At 44.4% G+C, this 14,972-nt stretch overlaps 4 protein-coding genes across 4 annotated transcripts; all 4 read left to right on the plus strand.

Moving 5' to 3' along the window:
* Nucleotides 1-2,091: 2,091 nt before the first annotated feature.
* Nucleotides 2,092-3,275, plus strand: KY384_000004 (uncharacterized protein; the record flags this gene model as incomplete). Its single annotated transcript, XM_044808542.1, has 2 exons — nucleotides 2,092-3,185; nucleotides 3,221-3,275. 2 exons carry the CDS (start codon nucleotides 2,092-2,094, stop codon nucleotides 3,273-3,275), a joined length of 1,149 nt encoding a protein of 382 aa, XP_044665694.1.
* Nucleotides 3,276-4,898: 1,623 nt separating this feature from the next.
* KY384_000005 (uncharacterized protein) lies at nucleotides 4,899-6,653 on the plus strand (the record flags this gene model as incomplete). The annotated part of the gene is made up of 1 exon (XM_044808543.1): nucleotides 4,899-6,653. One exon carries the CDS (start codon nucleotides 4,899-4,901, stop codon nucleotides 6,651-6,653), a length of 1,755 nt encoding a protein of 584 aa, XP_044665695.1.
* A 1,728-nt stretch (nucleotides 6,654-8,381) lies between these two features.
* KY384_000006 (uncharacterized protein) lies at nucleotides 8,382-9,834 on the plus strand (the record flags this gene model as incomplete). Its single annotated transcript, XM_044808544.1, has 2 exons — nucleotides 8,382-8,981; nucleotides 9,043-9,834. 2 exons carry the CDS (start codon nucleotides 8,382-8,384, stop codon nucleotides 9,832-9,834), a joined length of 1,392 nt encoding a protein of 463 aa, XP_044665696.1.
* Nucleotides 9,835-9,910: 76 nt separating this feature from the next.
* KY384_000007 (uncharacterized protein) lies at nucleotides 9,911-10,294 on the plus strand (the record flags this gene model as incomplete). The annotated part of the gene is made up of 1 exon (XM_044808545.1): nucleotides 9,911-10,294. The coding sequence occupies one exon, from the start codon at nucleotides 9,911-9,913 to the stop codon at nucleotides 10,292-10,294; it is 384 nt and encodes a 127-aa protein (XP_044665697.1).
* Between the last annotated feature and the right edge of the window lie 4,678 nt (nucleotides 10,295-14,972).

The raw sequence follows: 14,972 nt of genomic DNA on the forward strand, positions 1-14,972 counted from the left end.
TTTGGCCGATTCAGCGATCCAATCCTCTTTTGAGTCCTGTATAATGCAGAGGGAGTCAATCCAAAGATATTTAATGCATACGTGACGACAGACAAGCACAGCATCTTTGAATGTCTTCGGTAGGATGGAATCCTCAATGCAAGTCTTTCGTGACTGTAAAGTGTCACGTTCAGTGGTCAACGGCGGATGCTTTCCCCAACAATGGCTTAACGTAGCATAATGTCCTCGTAGACCCACTCCTGATATAAGTCTACAGATTTTGCCGTTCTTGTCGCCAACATCAAGTACTCTGGTCGGTAGATATGGGTTTTCATTAAGCACTTGCCGGCACCTTTGATGATACTTTGAACAGTGTTCCATCCATACACGTAATAGACGAAAAGTATCCTCAGATCCGGTACTATCGTCAGCGATGGATGCCCAATATCTATCAGAGTCAGAAAACCCCTCTAGTAGCTTCATTTAATATTAATCCATAGCGGGGATAAGCATCATGCTCACCACCCAAAGGTTCGCATTTCAAATGTCCCTCAAAACTGGTATTGTAACCACCGCACTGTACATCGATTCGATATTCGTCTCGCTGATCGCCGCTAAGAGCGTCTTTTGTTTGATCTCGCCAAATGAAAAACGTAATTGGATTCTGCATCAGTAATGAAGTATCAGATGGATGCTCACAGTCCATCAGAGCAGCCCACGCCAGACCGCAGATATTACAACCGGACTCTGCGCTTATCCGAAGATTCTCAGCACTTTTGTGATGCTCTATGCTTAGTCCCGCTTTGCCTCCATCAGACTCCAAAAATGTGGAGTCCCATAGCGCCGGCGGCATTTGACCAAGGTCATGACATTGTCGGCAAATAATCATACTGACACTATGGAGTCAGGGTTTGTTGGTATATAACGATAAGAATTCACTTTGTATAACATGCGGCAGAAGAGGGTTACTTCTAGGTCGAGCCAACAATGAATTTGGTATCGACGTGACACCTGCGAGAGAACTGGAGTTCTTCACCGGCCGCTCAAGAGCACAGGGTATGTTCAAGACAGGAGGATAAAATTGAGAATGAGTCAATTGCGGTGAAGGACGCTGTACTCATCAGTCTGTATGAGACAAATGCAGGTATGCATTCGTTCTGACGTGAATGAATAGGAAACAATGAGGAAGAGTCAAACTCTCAGTCTCAGTTTAGTGGAGCGAAGATGGAGAGGCAGAGCGGGGCGCGTGTAGATGACGGTGGCGATCGTTAAACTGGTCTGTCCCTGTCTCAGCTGGACGTCCTATGACAGATGCAAGGTGCTCTGGGGATGATGACGGTATCATGTGGAAAGAAGAAGGAACTGAATCAAAGCGAGAAGAGGGAGTGAAAAGGGGGGGAGGGGGAAGGAGATGCCAAGACGGTGAGTCAGCTTCAGCGGGGTAAATGCCAAGACTTGGTTTGGGGGTCAAATGGATGGGTACCAACTCTTTGACGGCAGGCGCAAATGATTGACCACGAGCCTTAGACAAAATATCCCACGGTACCTCCTCTCATCATTGCCGTAGAGAGCGCGATGGCAGTTTCATCTAGGCGGAGCAGGTGGTATCGTGCCAGTATTTGTCCAGAGATGAGAGTCCCTTCTTGCACAAGATTATTCCGTACCTCATGCTAACTCACTCCATCACTAATAGTAGAGCTTGCCCGCTATCCTCGCCAAAATCACACAAGCTTGCTACGGAAGTTTGAACCACACGGAGGATCTTTCCCACCGACTTTCGTCTACGTGTCATATCTACAAACCGTAGCTAGCGGGAGAAGGACAGGATAGAGGGATATATGGCTTTCACCTAACGGTTGTGGTGACATCATCATTACGTGCCAAGACTGGCTCCGCTCGGGGATTTGCCCGGAGTCCTCGGGTCCGAGACTCCGAATGATCCCGAATGTGCGCATGGGAGCAACAATATAAAGGATGCAGCAGCACCCCAGCCTCGGAAGTGATTAAACCCACATCTGAGTCACAACAACGACATTGCCGACAAATCTGGTGCACGAGATTACTCGATACTAGCCGAGCTTAGACGAACGGCCTCGGAGCTTGCTTCAAACAATGCCATCTCAGAAGATACTCATTTGTGGTGCAGGGGTAGCCGGATCCATAGTGGCCTACTGGCTGGCAAAACATGACTTCCAAGTAGTCGTCATCGAACGCTCAAAGGCAGCTCAGAAAGCTGGTCAGGGGATCGAGATCGAAGAACCCGCATTGCAAGTCGTAAAATTGATGGCCATCCTTGATGAGCTCAACGAGCGAAGAACAAAAGAACAAGGCTTCCAACTCGTCGACGCCCAAGGTCGTTCCCACGGCATCCTAGACGTAGGCGGCGTCAGCCCCACGGGCGCACTCGAAATCATGCGCGGCGACCTAACACAAACTCTCTCCTCAGCCGCCGAGAAATTCCCCAACGTCACCTACCGCTACGAGACCACAATCTCCAGCCTCACCCAAACACCAGACCGCACCACCGTGCACCTTACGAACCGAGCCACCAACCCCCCCACCACCACCGAAGAATCATTCTCCCTCGTCATAGGCGCAGACGGCGTGAACTCCACCACCCGCACCCTCGCCATGGGCTCCCCGCAACACCTGCGCTGCTTCCACCCCGTCAGCGCCTACGTAGCATACTTCTCCATCCCAAGCGCGGCACACGACTGGCCGCGCTCGCAACTCTGCCACTTCCCCAGGCGGCGGATAATCTGGAAACGGCCGGTGGGACCAACGTCGCCCACGACATCCATCTACATCATCCACCCCACCACTGCCCCGAACGCGAGCTTGTCGGCAGCGAACGCGTCCGGGGATCGCGAGAAGCAGAAACGCGCCTTTGCGGACCTGTTTGATGGCGGCGGAGGCCATGGTGTTGGTGGGGGTGGGATGGGGTGGGAAACGTCGCGGATCGTCAAGGAGATGCTCGCGTCCACGAATTTCTACTCGGATGAGCTGGTGCAGGTGAAATTACAACGTTGGTCGAGCGGGCGCGTTGTTCTCGTTGGCGATGCCGCGTGGGCGCCTACCCCGTTCACGGGCGAGGGCAATCAGTTGGCTATCCTGGGCGCGTGGGTCCTGGCGCAGGAAATCGTGCGGAATTCGCATGACCCTGACCCGGTGGACGCTTTTGGGAGGTACGAGGCGAGGTTGAGAGGGTATGTGGAGGCGGCGCAGAAGATACCGCTTGGAGGATGGGCGCCGTATATTTTTGCGCCCAATACGAGGTTGGGGATTTGGTTGTTTAGAGTGGTCTTTTGGGTATTTGCGTGGGTGGTCGGGTGGAGGGTCTGGGGGTTGTTCAAGGGGAATGAGGATGGGCAGCTGATGCATCCTGCTTTTGACTTGAGGTTGAGGGGGGTGACGTGAAGGAGGCAAAGTGAGGGTCTGTCGATGGGATTCGTTGGCGGGTTCCAGGATTTGGAAGAAGTGGTAGATATATCATATTGTACATACATGGCTCCCTTATGTCGAGGATATGTATAAGACTCCTTCCCTCCAACTAACGCTCTAAGAGGTTCACCTCTTGCGCGTATGGATGCGTAAAATGATACGACTCCAAACTCATCGGTGTCTTACGATACTCACGACAATTTCATAAGACACATACAGAAGGAAGGCGTTGCGATCAGTCTTACAGCTGAATTGACAGAGATGAGTTGGGAATAATGTGTATCTGTTCAAAGCGAGCGGCAGTACTGGCAGTGAGGTTTCAGAAGAGCGACTATTATCGTGTTTAAGGACAATAATATCCGTCCTAAATATATCCTTGTCGCAGACCCTAAAGCTAATCGGCGCACTCTTTCTCAATTACTTAAGAATGCTTTAACTCTTCTGTCAACATCGCAATAGCACAAATCTATCCACACTTTTCACACACAATCACCTGAACATCCTAGCCCCGACGATGCTATCCAAAGCAGTTCTTCTCAGCCTAGCCTTTACCCTCCTACCTTTATCCGCACTCGCCCTCGCCCAAGACGCTTTCATTGTTCCTCAAGTGCATATCCCTAACAACGGCGATTATCACGGATTCTCCATCGAAGTCGGGCGCGCCGACATCCCCAGGTACTCACAACCTGCCGGAATCTGCTACGCTACGGTAGACTCAGAGTCGGCCCTGCAATCTGAGATGTCGTGCGGTTCTCCCACAGCGAAGGGGGGTCTTGTGCCGGTGCCATGGGGATTAAAGGTTACGATCCAACAAGCTCCGAGCAGGAATGCTACCGCTGACGGCGTGAATTTCATCTTGGATAGTCCACAGCTGTGAGTCACCCATTTTTTTTTTTGGAAGACAGAGAGCAACTCGGATACTAAGATAACTTTTTGTGTTAGGGGGAGTCACGGATGGCTGAGGTTCCCTCCTGCCTATGACGGGTGGCATTGTTGGTCACAAAGGTGTTATTCCTATGATGAGGACAGAGTAGTGCCGCAAGGTGGTCCTTGATAGCGTGAATATGGGAAGTCGAGGTGTTGTCGCGGAGAGAATTGTCGAAAAGTTGCGAATAGCAATTCTAGGGTTAATGGAATATCGAAAGTGACGATTAGATAGTGAATCAAAGTACGATTGGGCTTCAGCGTCTATCAGTAAGGTCGCTTAGAGAGACTTCCATCCGCAGGAATATCAGCCTACGGCCGTAATAATGATGGTGAGACGCCGGACCGTCGAGCTAAGCCTGCTGTCATTTCATCATTGGCCTGATCTCCCGGCGGAAGGATTCGACAGGGCTGAAGGATCTTCAGAGGCTGAAAGGATCGTGGCGATGACTTCCCCTGCATCATCAAACAGAATCCTACCAGAATCCTAACCCACCAGCGTTGCGAATAATAAAGCAACGTTTCTCCTGCTCCATGCATCCCTTCTACCATCGATGCGGGAGAAAGCCCACAGCGCCAGCGAGCACCTATCGCTCCGCACACCTCTGAGCACCGACTACGACCAGGACGCCCTACGTCATCCGCAATGGACCGCCCAGCCTGCCAACAAGGGCCGTCGCATCCCTTCGACATCGATTCCTCTCATGAGCGGAGCGTCCTTAACACCCATCCATGATAACTACCGCGATGACGTGGACGACGGCATTATTGTAGACAGCCTCAAGGATGCGAAAGACCCGCGCAACTGGACCAAAGTCAGAAGGGGATTAATCTTCTACATCATCCTCGTCGTCTCCGCCCTCCCGGATAATGGTGTCCGCCTTACTGCGACTCTTGCGCCGTCAATTGCGCGCCACCTGGACGTGAGCAAGGCTGCCGCGCAGGGTGTGCTGGCCGCAAACCAGTTCATGATCGCCGTGGGCGGGTTGGCTGCGGTCATGCTTTCGCGTCATTTCGGAAGAATGCCTGTGCTTTTCTGGTTCATGCTCGGAGCTGTAGGGACGAGTGTTGGGCAAGCTGGAGCGGGCAGCTTCGCCGGCTTCGCAGTCGCGCAAGTTTTTAATGGGTTCTTTACTGGTGTTGCGCAAGGGAACGGATTGCTTTTCATCACGGACATGTTTAGTGAGAGATGGCAGGATCTAATGATCACGCTCTGGTCTTTCTCCATTATTATTTCTCCATATCTGGGACCGGTCATAGGGGGTTTGCTTGACTCACTCATCTGGAGGTGGCCTTTGGGTCTGTATGCTGTCGTCACCATTTTCGAATGGCTAGGAGTCGTAATAGTCGGTCGGGAGACGTGGTACTATCGTGGCAACGACCAAGACGAACAGCAGCGCCTCCTGAAGTCACGGTCTCTACAACTTATTGGGGTTGCGCAGTGGAGGTCGCGGAAGCTACGACCAAGCTTGCTGCAAGCATTCATGCGATCTTTCAAGACCATTGCGAACCCTATCATCTTGATGGTGAACGTCTACTATTGCATCACTCTCGCATGGATAGTGCCCATGTCAAGCATCATATTACAACCTATCTTCTTCTACCAGGATTGCCTAAACAGAGGCAATGTCGAAGACACATGGGATGAGAACGAAGCCCACCGCATCGAATGCCTCTCCAGCTACCACGCCGTTCCAGGCGACAAATCAGTCTACTCGTTCAGCCCCGAAGCATCAGGCGCCTTCTACTTCACCCCCATCATCGCAGCCATCTTGGCCCTCCTGGTAGGCATCTCGCTGCACCTTCGCCATGTGCGCCAGACACGATCGAGCAGTCGCGGCGGCGCGGACGTCTGGTCATCGCCAGAGCGCAAACTCCGCCCCTTGTTCTTTGCACAACCAGTCCTCATAGCCGGCCTCGTCCTCTTCGGCATCTTCGTGGAGGCGAACAAGCACTACATGCTTGTCGCCATGGCCTGGGGTTTCTACGTCTTCGGCACTCTGATCGTTACCGCGTCCGTGGCGAATTATTTGAACAAAGCCTTCCCGCCACTTGCTGGAGAGTGTGGGGCCTGGTTGAGCGTTTCGAGGAGTGTTGGGGCGTTCGTCCTTGGGTTTGTGGTCGAGGGGACTGTGAAGGGCCCGGGGGACGGGCAGGGGCAAGGTGCTGAGAGGATGTTTGGGGTTATGGCGGGGATTTCGGGGGTAGCGTTCGTGATCATAATGTTTGTAATGGTGTTTGGGGGAAGACTGAGGGAGATGGTAAGTAGAAATAGTGCAGGTGAGATGACAGGGAATGAAGATCCTTGACAAGAATTTGTTGTCAAAAGTATTTCTGTCGAAAGGTACAGAGCTGAAATCACTGACTGCACTTGCGACTGGATGCTGTTGAATGCTGAGCCTTGGACAAAGCTCCGCCGGAGGTCTGTATGATTACTACCTCCTCTACTATCAACATTGGCTTTTTCAGTGTGTTTGGTCATTGCAAAGTCCTCGAAGCCGCCGCATCCTCCCCTCTCCGCAATGGGTACATCCAATTGTGCCACTCAGCAACGTGAATCTTGATCTAGGAAAGCGGGCGCAAAGCTGTGGCCCACTTCGACCGACCGAGGTGATGGGTGGAAATGCCGTCAGAGTCATGGTTGAATAACGTTTACTTCTTGCGATGGGCTTCTTTGGGACCAGTCTATATGTTCTTGCTCGTCCCGTGCTTATTGCTCTTTGGCCAAACGGGAAAACTAAACAATTGGCGGTGGCTGGCAAGAATTTGGTTCGATTTCACTAACCATAGTCTTCTAGTTGCAGGAGCTCGTAGGAGTCACAGATCTAACGATTGAAAAGTCAGGCGCGTTGCATGGTTGCCGAAATCAAAATATCTTGGACCCTGGAGTGATCGGTCGTGCTTTGAGCAATAAATATCTCAGATTCTTGCTTCCACTGCACCATGACAAATAAGTGCCACTCTAAGTAACGTGTTACTCAGCAATGTCATTTGCTATCAGGTGCTAAGTAGCATGTAGCAAATGAATGCCATTCAGCAACATTCAGGCAACCCCCTCCACTTCTTCCGCCAACGCAACCTCCACTCCGCCCCCCTTCCCATTCTCTTCTCGTCCACTCCCTCCTATACCTCCCCTTTCTCCCTGACTGCCACCACAAGCACTACCACTAGCCTCGCACCTCGGTCCCTTATAATGCCTCCTGTTCCCAAGTTCTCTTTAGTCTCCTCCTAGTTGTCCGTCTGCCCCTACCCTGCGGCCACTATCTCCTCCTACCTCACCACCTCATGCTCCTTTTTCAGCTTCACCCGAAGCCGCTAGATCGCCCTCCAAACGACGGAATTGGTCCCATTCTCGCATCTACTGACTCGCTGCCTCCTCCATCCATTGTCTACCCTCAGACTGACGCGCTTCTCCTCCTTCTCCATTTTTTTTCTTCTCGCCATCCCGTTTCTGAGCAAGCCTTCGTCTTTCTATCTCTTCTATCCATGATCGTGCTTCTTCAGAGGGCGTCCGAGAGACGCAGTCTCCAGCGGTGCATATCCACGAGCTCCAGCTTTTGCTTGCCTCAGTATCGGCACATAGACGGTCTCAGACTTGACGCAAGTGTGAAGAGGCAGCGTTCGAGACGGTATGTGCGCTCGTGGAGGAAGAAGATTGCAGAGGGCGCCGGAGGGCACGGCTGGGAGGGGGGATTGGCGGCCAAGGAATTGGCGCTGTTCACGACAATATCCTTCCTCTTGTCATGTGGGCTCTCCGATTGTTTGTAGAGGCCCAGACATCATGCTTGAGTCTGGATTCAGGTTGAAATGGAGAAGGTTGAAGGTGGAAGGGGCGGGGGGCGAGGGCGGCTAATCATCGGGTGTATTCTAAGTCTTAGCATTTAAATGCTTGGCATGTTTATATTGAGGTATCCATCACTTTCCTCATCTCATTCACTACCTCCAATCAACCATTATGCTCCGATCTGGATGCGGGGTCTCCTCATTCACTTTTTCAGATCTACTTTCACCGCCAGTCTCTCTCTCCTCTCCACGTCATGCTTCCAACTCCCTCCCTTTCCCAGACAACCCCGCCTCCCTCCATCCCCCTCGACTCGGCACCTCACGTCCACGCTTGGCTCGATAGCCTCTTTCCTCCATTCAACCCTGCAAGCAGCAAGAAGGCTGAGAGTAAGAAAAGAGCTGGTCGAGTGTACACTTCACCACCGAGCACGAAGCGACTGCGTCGAAGCTCAAGATTGGCTGCCACCGGCCTAGAGCCATCGCAGGCGCTAAAGAACGATACTGCTCAAGACACGGACCATTTCAAGCTCAAATCGACCGCTTCCTACAGACACCGACATAATCCAACGTCATATGAGCCTCAAAAGCAGCCTGCCGCTCGGAAGACAGATTTTCAGACCACCTCATCTCAGGTGACTGACGTACCCCACTACATCTCACAACCACACCCACATACCTCTACAAGCTTGCGACGAAGTGCAAGGCATCTTCACCCATCTCACGAGGGGCATTCCGATCGCACACTGACCTCACCGCGAGGACCAGTAGTCAGGAGAAGAAAGCGATTCGCGCAAACGCCAGCTCTCGGAAGTAAGGTTTTTGTCAACATGTCCGATTTCGTCGCTCCCTTGAACGTATGTCCGATCCAGCTGCTAAGGTACATGACGCTCAAAGCCAGCACTAATTGTTCAATAGCAGAATGCTGCGGTACCAGCAACGCCACCACGCTCCACGGCCCCGACCCTCTCATCGCTGCAACCTGCGCGCACAGATACTAAAACGGTCTCAAAGAGTGTCACAAAAGTAAGACTGAGGTTGCGAGGACATCGGTTGTTCATCGGGGAGGAGGTGCTAGAGAAAAACCATCCCGAAGAGCGCAAGAAAATCATGGATACATTGACGTCAGATGCGGGAACGGGCCTGGGGGAAGAGTCTGCAAGAGCATTGAAAAATGCATTGAAGAAGCACGATATCGACAATGAAGCCACATTCCTTGATTCTGTCCTGCCTCTAATGGCTCCCCGGACCGAATTGAATCCAATGCACGAATACGTGGAATTGAAGCTTGCAGCGGCACAGAAATCTGTGCAGGTGCCAGTGGGATTTGTTGCAGATAATATCGTGTGTGACTCAAAGGAGTACGAGGATGACGGCATCAAGGGAGCCACCAATGCCCGGTTTGAGGATGGCTTCCTTCCTCATCTGTATGCAGATCCAATACTCGCCCAGGAGATGAGGAAGCTTGATGGCATGACCAACGCCATCCCCGATCGAATCCTTGGATATGACAACGCCCTTTTCGAGCTACCTGATGAATTGAGCTCCCAAGAGGAGTATGCGGACAGCCTACTCGCCGTGAGCAAAATGATGCGGTTCATCTTCTTCCTTTGCGAGGGGAAGAATAATAACGGGGGCCAAAAGGGCAGCAGAGCATCAGGCGTGCAGAGGCGGCGCTTCTGTGGTTTCTGCCTTCAGGGATTATCTTGATCAAATTGGTGTCCCGGACATTCCGCAAGGCTTCGACCACCGCACTTATATCTTTTCCATGACTGTTGTCGACAAGATGGCCCTCTTGTGGATCAACTATGCATACAAAAACCCCGACAACCGCATTTCATACCACATGGACGCTTTGACCGGTGGCTATCTCGCCTTCGCCCATGTTGCCCAAGATCTGTCTTGCTGCATCCACAATGTCCAGTCATGGGCAGCCTCTCAGCGGAAGAGCGAACTACTGTCCTATCATCAAACCTTCCTCAATCATCTAGAATGCCGCCAACATGAGCAGATTGCAAAAAGTCAAGCGGCGAAAGCAAAGCGAGCCGCAAAGCAAGCCGAAGTCCAGGAACGCAGCAAGCAAAAAGCGGAGGCGAGCTTGGCGGCTTCCAAGACGAATGCTGAGAAGAGAGCAGAACGACTTAGGTTTCGCAATGAAAGGAAGAATTAGGGAATAGTCAAGGAAGCTGGCATCGGGCGCAAGGGCTCAGGAAAGTTTTCGGATCGCTCTATGCAGAGAAGAGCCAATTGATAGGAAGAACAATCATGCATTACGATCGTGCGATACCCATGATGATTTTCTGATAGCATGCCACTGTAAAATAAAGATAATTTAGCAAATGCCAGACCAAGCATAATTACTCAAAGCCGCCAGAAGAGATTTAGTGATCGGGTGGCGTTGACATACCCATGACTCGATGACAAGTATCTTGCTTGAGACTGACGCCTGTCCGAGAATATACTGTAGACTGAGGGCAGCTTCTTCGCCTGCAAGTGATCTATAGCCGACTTCGGTCCTGTTTCCTTTCGCCTTATTCTACATCTTTGCTGCCGTGTCGATCATAGGCCGACAAGGACTAATGGTCGAAAGTATCCATGTCAGTAGTTTCGTATCAGCAGGAGAAGCGACTATACTCGCCGGAAAACAGTAGAAATGAGGAAGAGAGCATCGGCACGAGGTGGTCGTTTAGATACAACATAAGGGATGCTAGAGCTCAGGTCAGCAAGTTGCGAATGAAAGAGCAGACACGGCAACGAGCGCCTTACCCCTGAATTGACGAAGTCACTAGCGTTCGCATGGTCTAGTATCCAGATTCTAGTCTTTTTAGGCGTCGGTTAATAAGTTGGAGGATGTATTTATCTTAAGAGACGATCTTTGGTGTCTGGAAAGGTAAATGGCTGGAGTATGTAGAGGCTAATGCATATCCTAGTGGGGAAGAGATAGGCATAGGAGCGACGACAAGGTTTTCTTTGCGCGACTTGACTGGAAGCGACAAGCAAGAAAGATAAAGACGGCGAGGTGCGCAGGTTGTTGATGGGGAGGAGATGGCGAGAAGGAGAGGAGGGCAAATCATGCTTCTGGGAGAGACATAGAGAGGTAGGAAAATCTATTGGTTGTATGCTATTCTATGTTGAGTGTAGGAGACTTGGTTGTGGGGTTCATCCTACTCTAGTACTTTGCTGTGCTATGCTGTTAGTATGGGGGTTGGGTGTTGACGGACTGCTTCTTTCATTAAAAGAATGAGGAAAGATATTGTTGATGTAATGGAGCGTAGAATTTGGTTGCATGCTTAGGTCATATCAATAATCGTCGAACCAAGTGGTTGGATGTGACGCTGAAATGTCGGGTCGAGATAGGTGTAGGTGCTGGATTTGGTGCTAAGATGTGGTCTTTGGTGGTTCTGAGAAATGTTGCTGGTGCTGGTGCTGGTGCGTGGTCTTCGCTTGTCCTGCGAGCGAATGATGTTGATTAAGATGAAGAATAGTGGCGTCAACAAGAGCCAAGGATGCATACTGGAATATGGCGCTGTGATGCTAGTCTTTCTTTCATTTGTCTTATTTGGAGGTTTCGTGCAGAATATTCAACCACCTTTTACCCCGATGCCTGCGAAACTTTCATCGACCTCCTTTGGCTCCTCCTTTGGCTCCTCCTTTTTTACGTCCATGTACATTGCCACCCGTACCGCCTGCCAGGTCGGTCATAGCTCCCAAGATATCAGGGTCAGGTGGCAAACTTCCCAGAATTGCGTTATTGAAGTTTGAAGAGGAAGGCATTTCCAAGCTGGATGAGATAGTGGGAGCGGCTGGCTCGGATTCAATCTTAGAATCTTGTAGCATTCGTTCTTCAGATACGCGGTGATCTGCATCACTGTCGTCAAGGGAACCTTAACGATGTTGGGTGTCACGTAAGTCACGTAGGTCACGTTGATGAGTGACACCTTGCAAACGTGATACTTGCTCCTTTAAGCGTATAAGGAATCGTAGATTATATAATAATTGTCCTCCTATATATAGAATAATTCCTTAACTTAATAATAATAAGAATATAATTATTAAATTATCTTAAATTTATTAAGTTATAAAGCTTAGTTAGTGTTAATACGCAAGCTAGTATTATACCTATTACTATTATAATTAATAATAATTATATTGCTGTTTCAACTTCGCTATTACTTAATTTATATTAGTTATAAGGGATACTTTGCTTAGTAAGTTTAAAGATTTTAAAATAAGAAACTATAATATATAATTTATTAATATAAAAGCTTTATTAATTAAAAAAAAGGTATAAAGTATTACCTATAATAAATATTAAAGTAAGAAATTTAAATCTTTACTATTATAAGATAGCTTATTGCTATTAGTTAAAGCTTTTAATAATTTAATAAATATTAAATAGATTAATAATATTAAGTAAAAAAATATAAATAATTTAGCTTAAGCTTTATTTATATAGAAGATCTATAATACTATTTGCTACTTCTTTAACTATAAAACTAGCTTTTTAATAATATAATAAAAAGCTTATAAAAAATATAATACTAAGAATAAAGTTGTATTAATTAATAATAAGCTTATCGCTATATAGACTATTAATGCCTTTAGATATAAAAATATTTAAAAATATAAATTAGAAATTAAAAAAATAAATTTCTAAATTATATAACCTAGGAGAAATAATATTAAAAACTTAAATATTTATAGCCTTTTAAAAAGGATTAATAGTAACTTAATATCCCTATTTATTTAATATAATTAAAGGGGCTAAGCTAAGTAAATATATTCTTACTATAAATAAAATAATAAATGCCTTTATAGATTAGGAGTATTATAATAAAAGAGGTATTTTTTATATAAAAGTTTTATTAATAAAGGTTAAAAGATATAATAAATAAAATAAGCTGCTAAATAATTAATATATTTAAAAGGACTAAAAGAAATACTATAGTTATAATCTTTTAAGTTATTCTATAAAAGATTATTTCTACTTATATAAAGAACTTTGTTTAAATAAATAAGAGCTTTATAAAAATATTTTAAAATAAATATAAAGAAATAAAAAGTTGTTAAAAAAGGTAAATAAAGGGATAAATAATAAGAAAAAGGATAAAAATAATAATAAATATCTTTAATATATTATCTCTTTTATATATTATTAATTTATCAATAAGTTCTAGCCTATAAAGGCTTTAAAAGCTAGAAGCTAAATACTATATAAGGAATAGGATAACTTATTATATATAGATAATAAATTAAATACCTATTTATTTTAGAAGAAAAAATATTTTAAAATATATAAAAAAGTTATTAATTATATTTTTAAAAGAATAGACAGTGTTTAGCTTTATATTTATAGAATTAGAAATCTTATACTCTTTTATAAAATTAATAATTATATTAAGTTTATTTAGCTTAATAATCTTTATTATATACTAGATTTAGCTTATAATCTATTATCTATTAATACTTTTAAATTAAAAAGAGCTTTTATTACTTTTAGAAATAGGAAATATATTATTATAAAAGAAGAAAAAAAGCTTATATAAAAAGATTATAAAAGTTATATTTATATTAATAACTTAAATTACTATAAGAAGCTTAAAGCTTTAAAATTATTAATATAGAAAGTTATTAAATATGCCTCCTAGTTACTTTAATATTAATGCCTAAGTTATATTAATAAATAAATAATTAAAGAAATAATAAAATTAATATTAGGAATTATAAAAAAAAAGTTTAATAAATTATAAATATATAAGATAGCTAGTTAATTATATAAGTTTTATACTATTAATAAGATATAATAAGAATATTCTTATATAGAATATTATTAATAATGTATTAAAAACAGAATTTAGAAGGGATAATATCTTTATATTATAATATTAATAGGGAGGAAATATTACTTTAACTTTTAAAAAATATTAATATTTATATGTTTTTACCTATAACATTATTAATAAGAAATTTAAATATTTCTTAAAGATTTATAATAGTTTACCTTAGATTCTAAAAAACTTTCTTAATATTATAAAGATTTAGAATATTATTATTTAATTCCTAAGAAGTAATAACAAGTTTTAAAGCAATATAATTAATAAGATATATATAAATTATAATATTATTTAAAAGGCAACTACTCTTTATACTTTTTATTAAAATAAAATAGTTAAATATAGCTTTAGTATATTATTTAAAAGAGTTTAAATAATATTATATAATATTAATATATATTAATACTTTTAAAAAAAGGCAGTAGCTTATATAATCTATACTAAAAATTATACCGCTATTAAAATAATAAAAAAGACTTTAATTAAAGCTTAGATTAATTAATATTTAAATATATTTTATATAAGGACCTTTAGCTACTATAATTAGTATTATAATCTAAAGTATAAAGCTAAATTAAATAATAAAAGGATTAAATATCAATTTCTTAATTATAATACTAAAAACTAATACTGCGTATAAGATTTAATAAAGAGGAAGATTATTATTATTATATATATTAAATAGGATAAGTTAAGGACTTATAAGTCTAAAAGGGATATAGATAAATACTTAGATAATTACTAAAATCTTATGCCTATAAATAATAAAGAAGATAACTCCTTAAATAACTTAGATAATAGTTTCTTTGCTTCTCCTATAAATAGAGATATTAGATATTATAAAGAATACTTTTAGAACTTTATTAAAAACATTAGATATGAATTTAAAAAGAGCATTAGTAATAATATAAAGATCTTAAAGATCTTAAGGAACTTAAAGAATTAAGAAAAAAAGCTAATAGGCTAAGATAATTATTATAATTTAAAACTAAAGATTTTATTAATTATAAGGAT

This window comes from Bacidia gigantensis, assembly GCF_019456465.1.
Source record: "Bacidia gigantensis strain McMullin 20006 chromosome Unknown contig_34, whole genome shotgun sequence".
NCBI classification, from domain to species: Eukaryota; Fungi; Ascomycota; class Lecanoromycetes; order Lecanorales; family Ramalinaceae; genus Bacidia; species Bacidia gigantensis.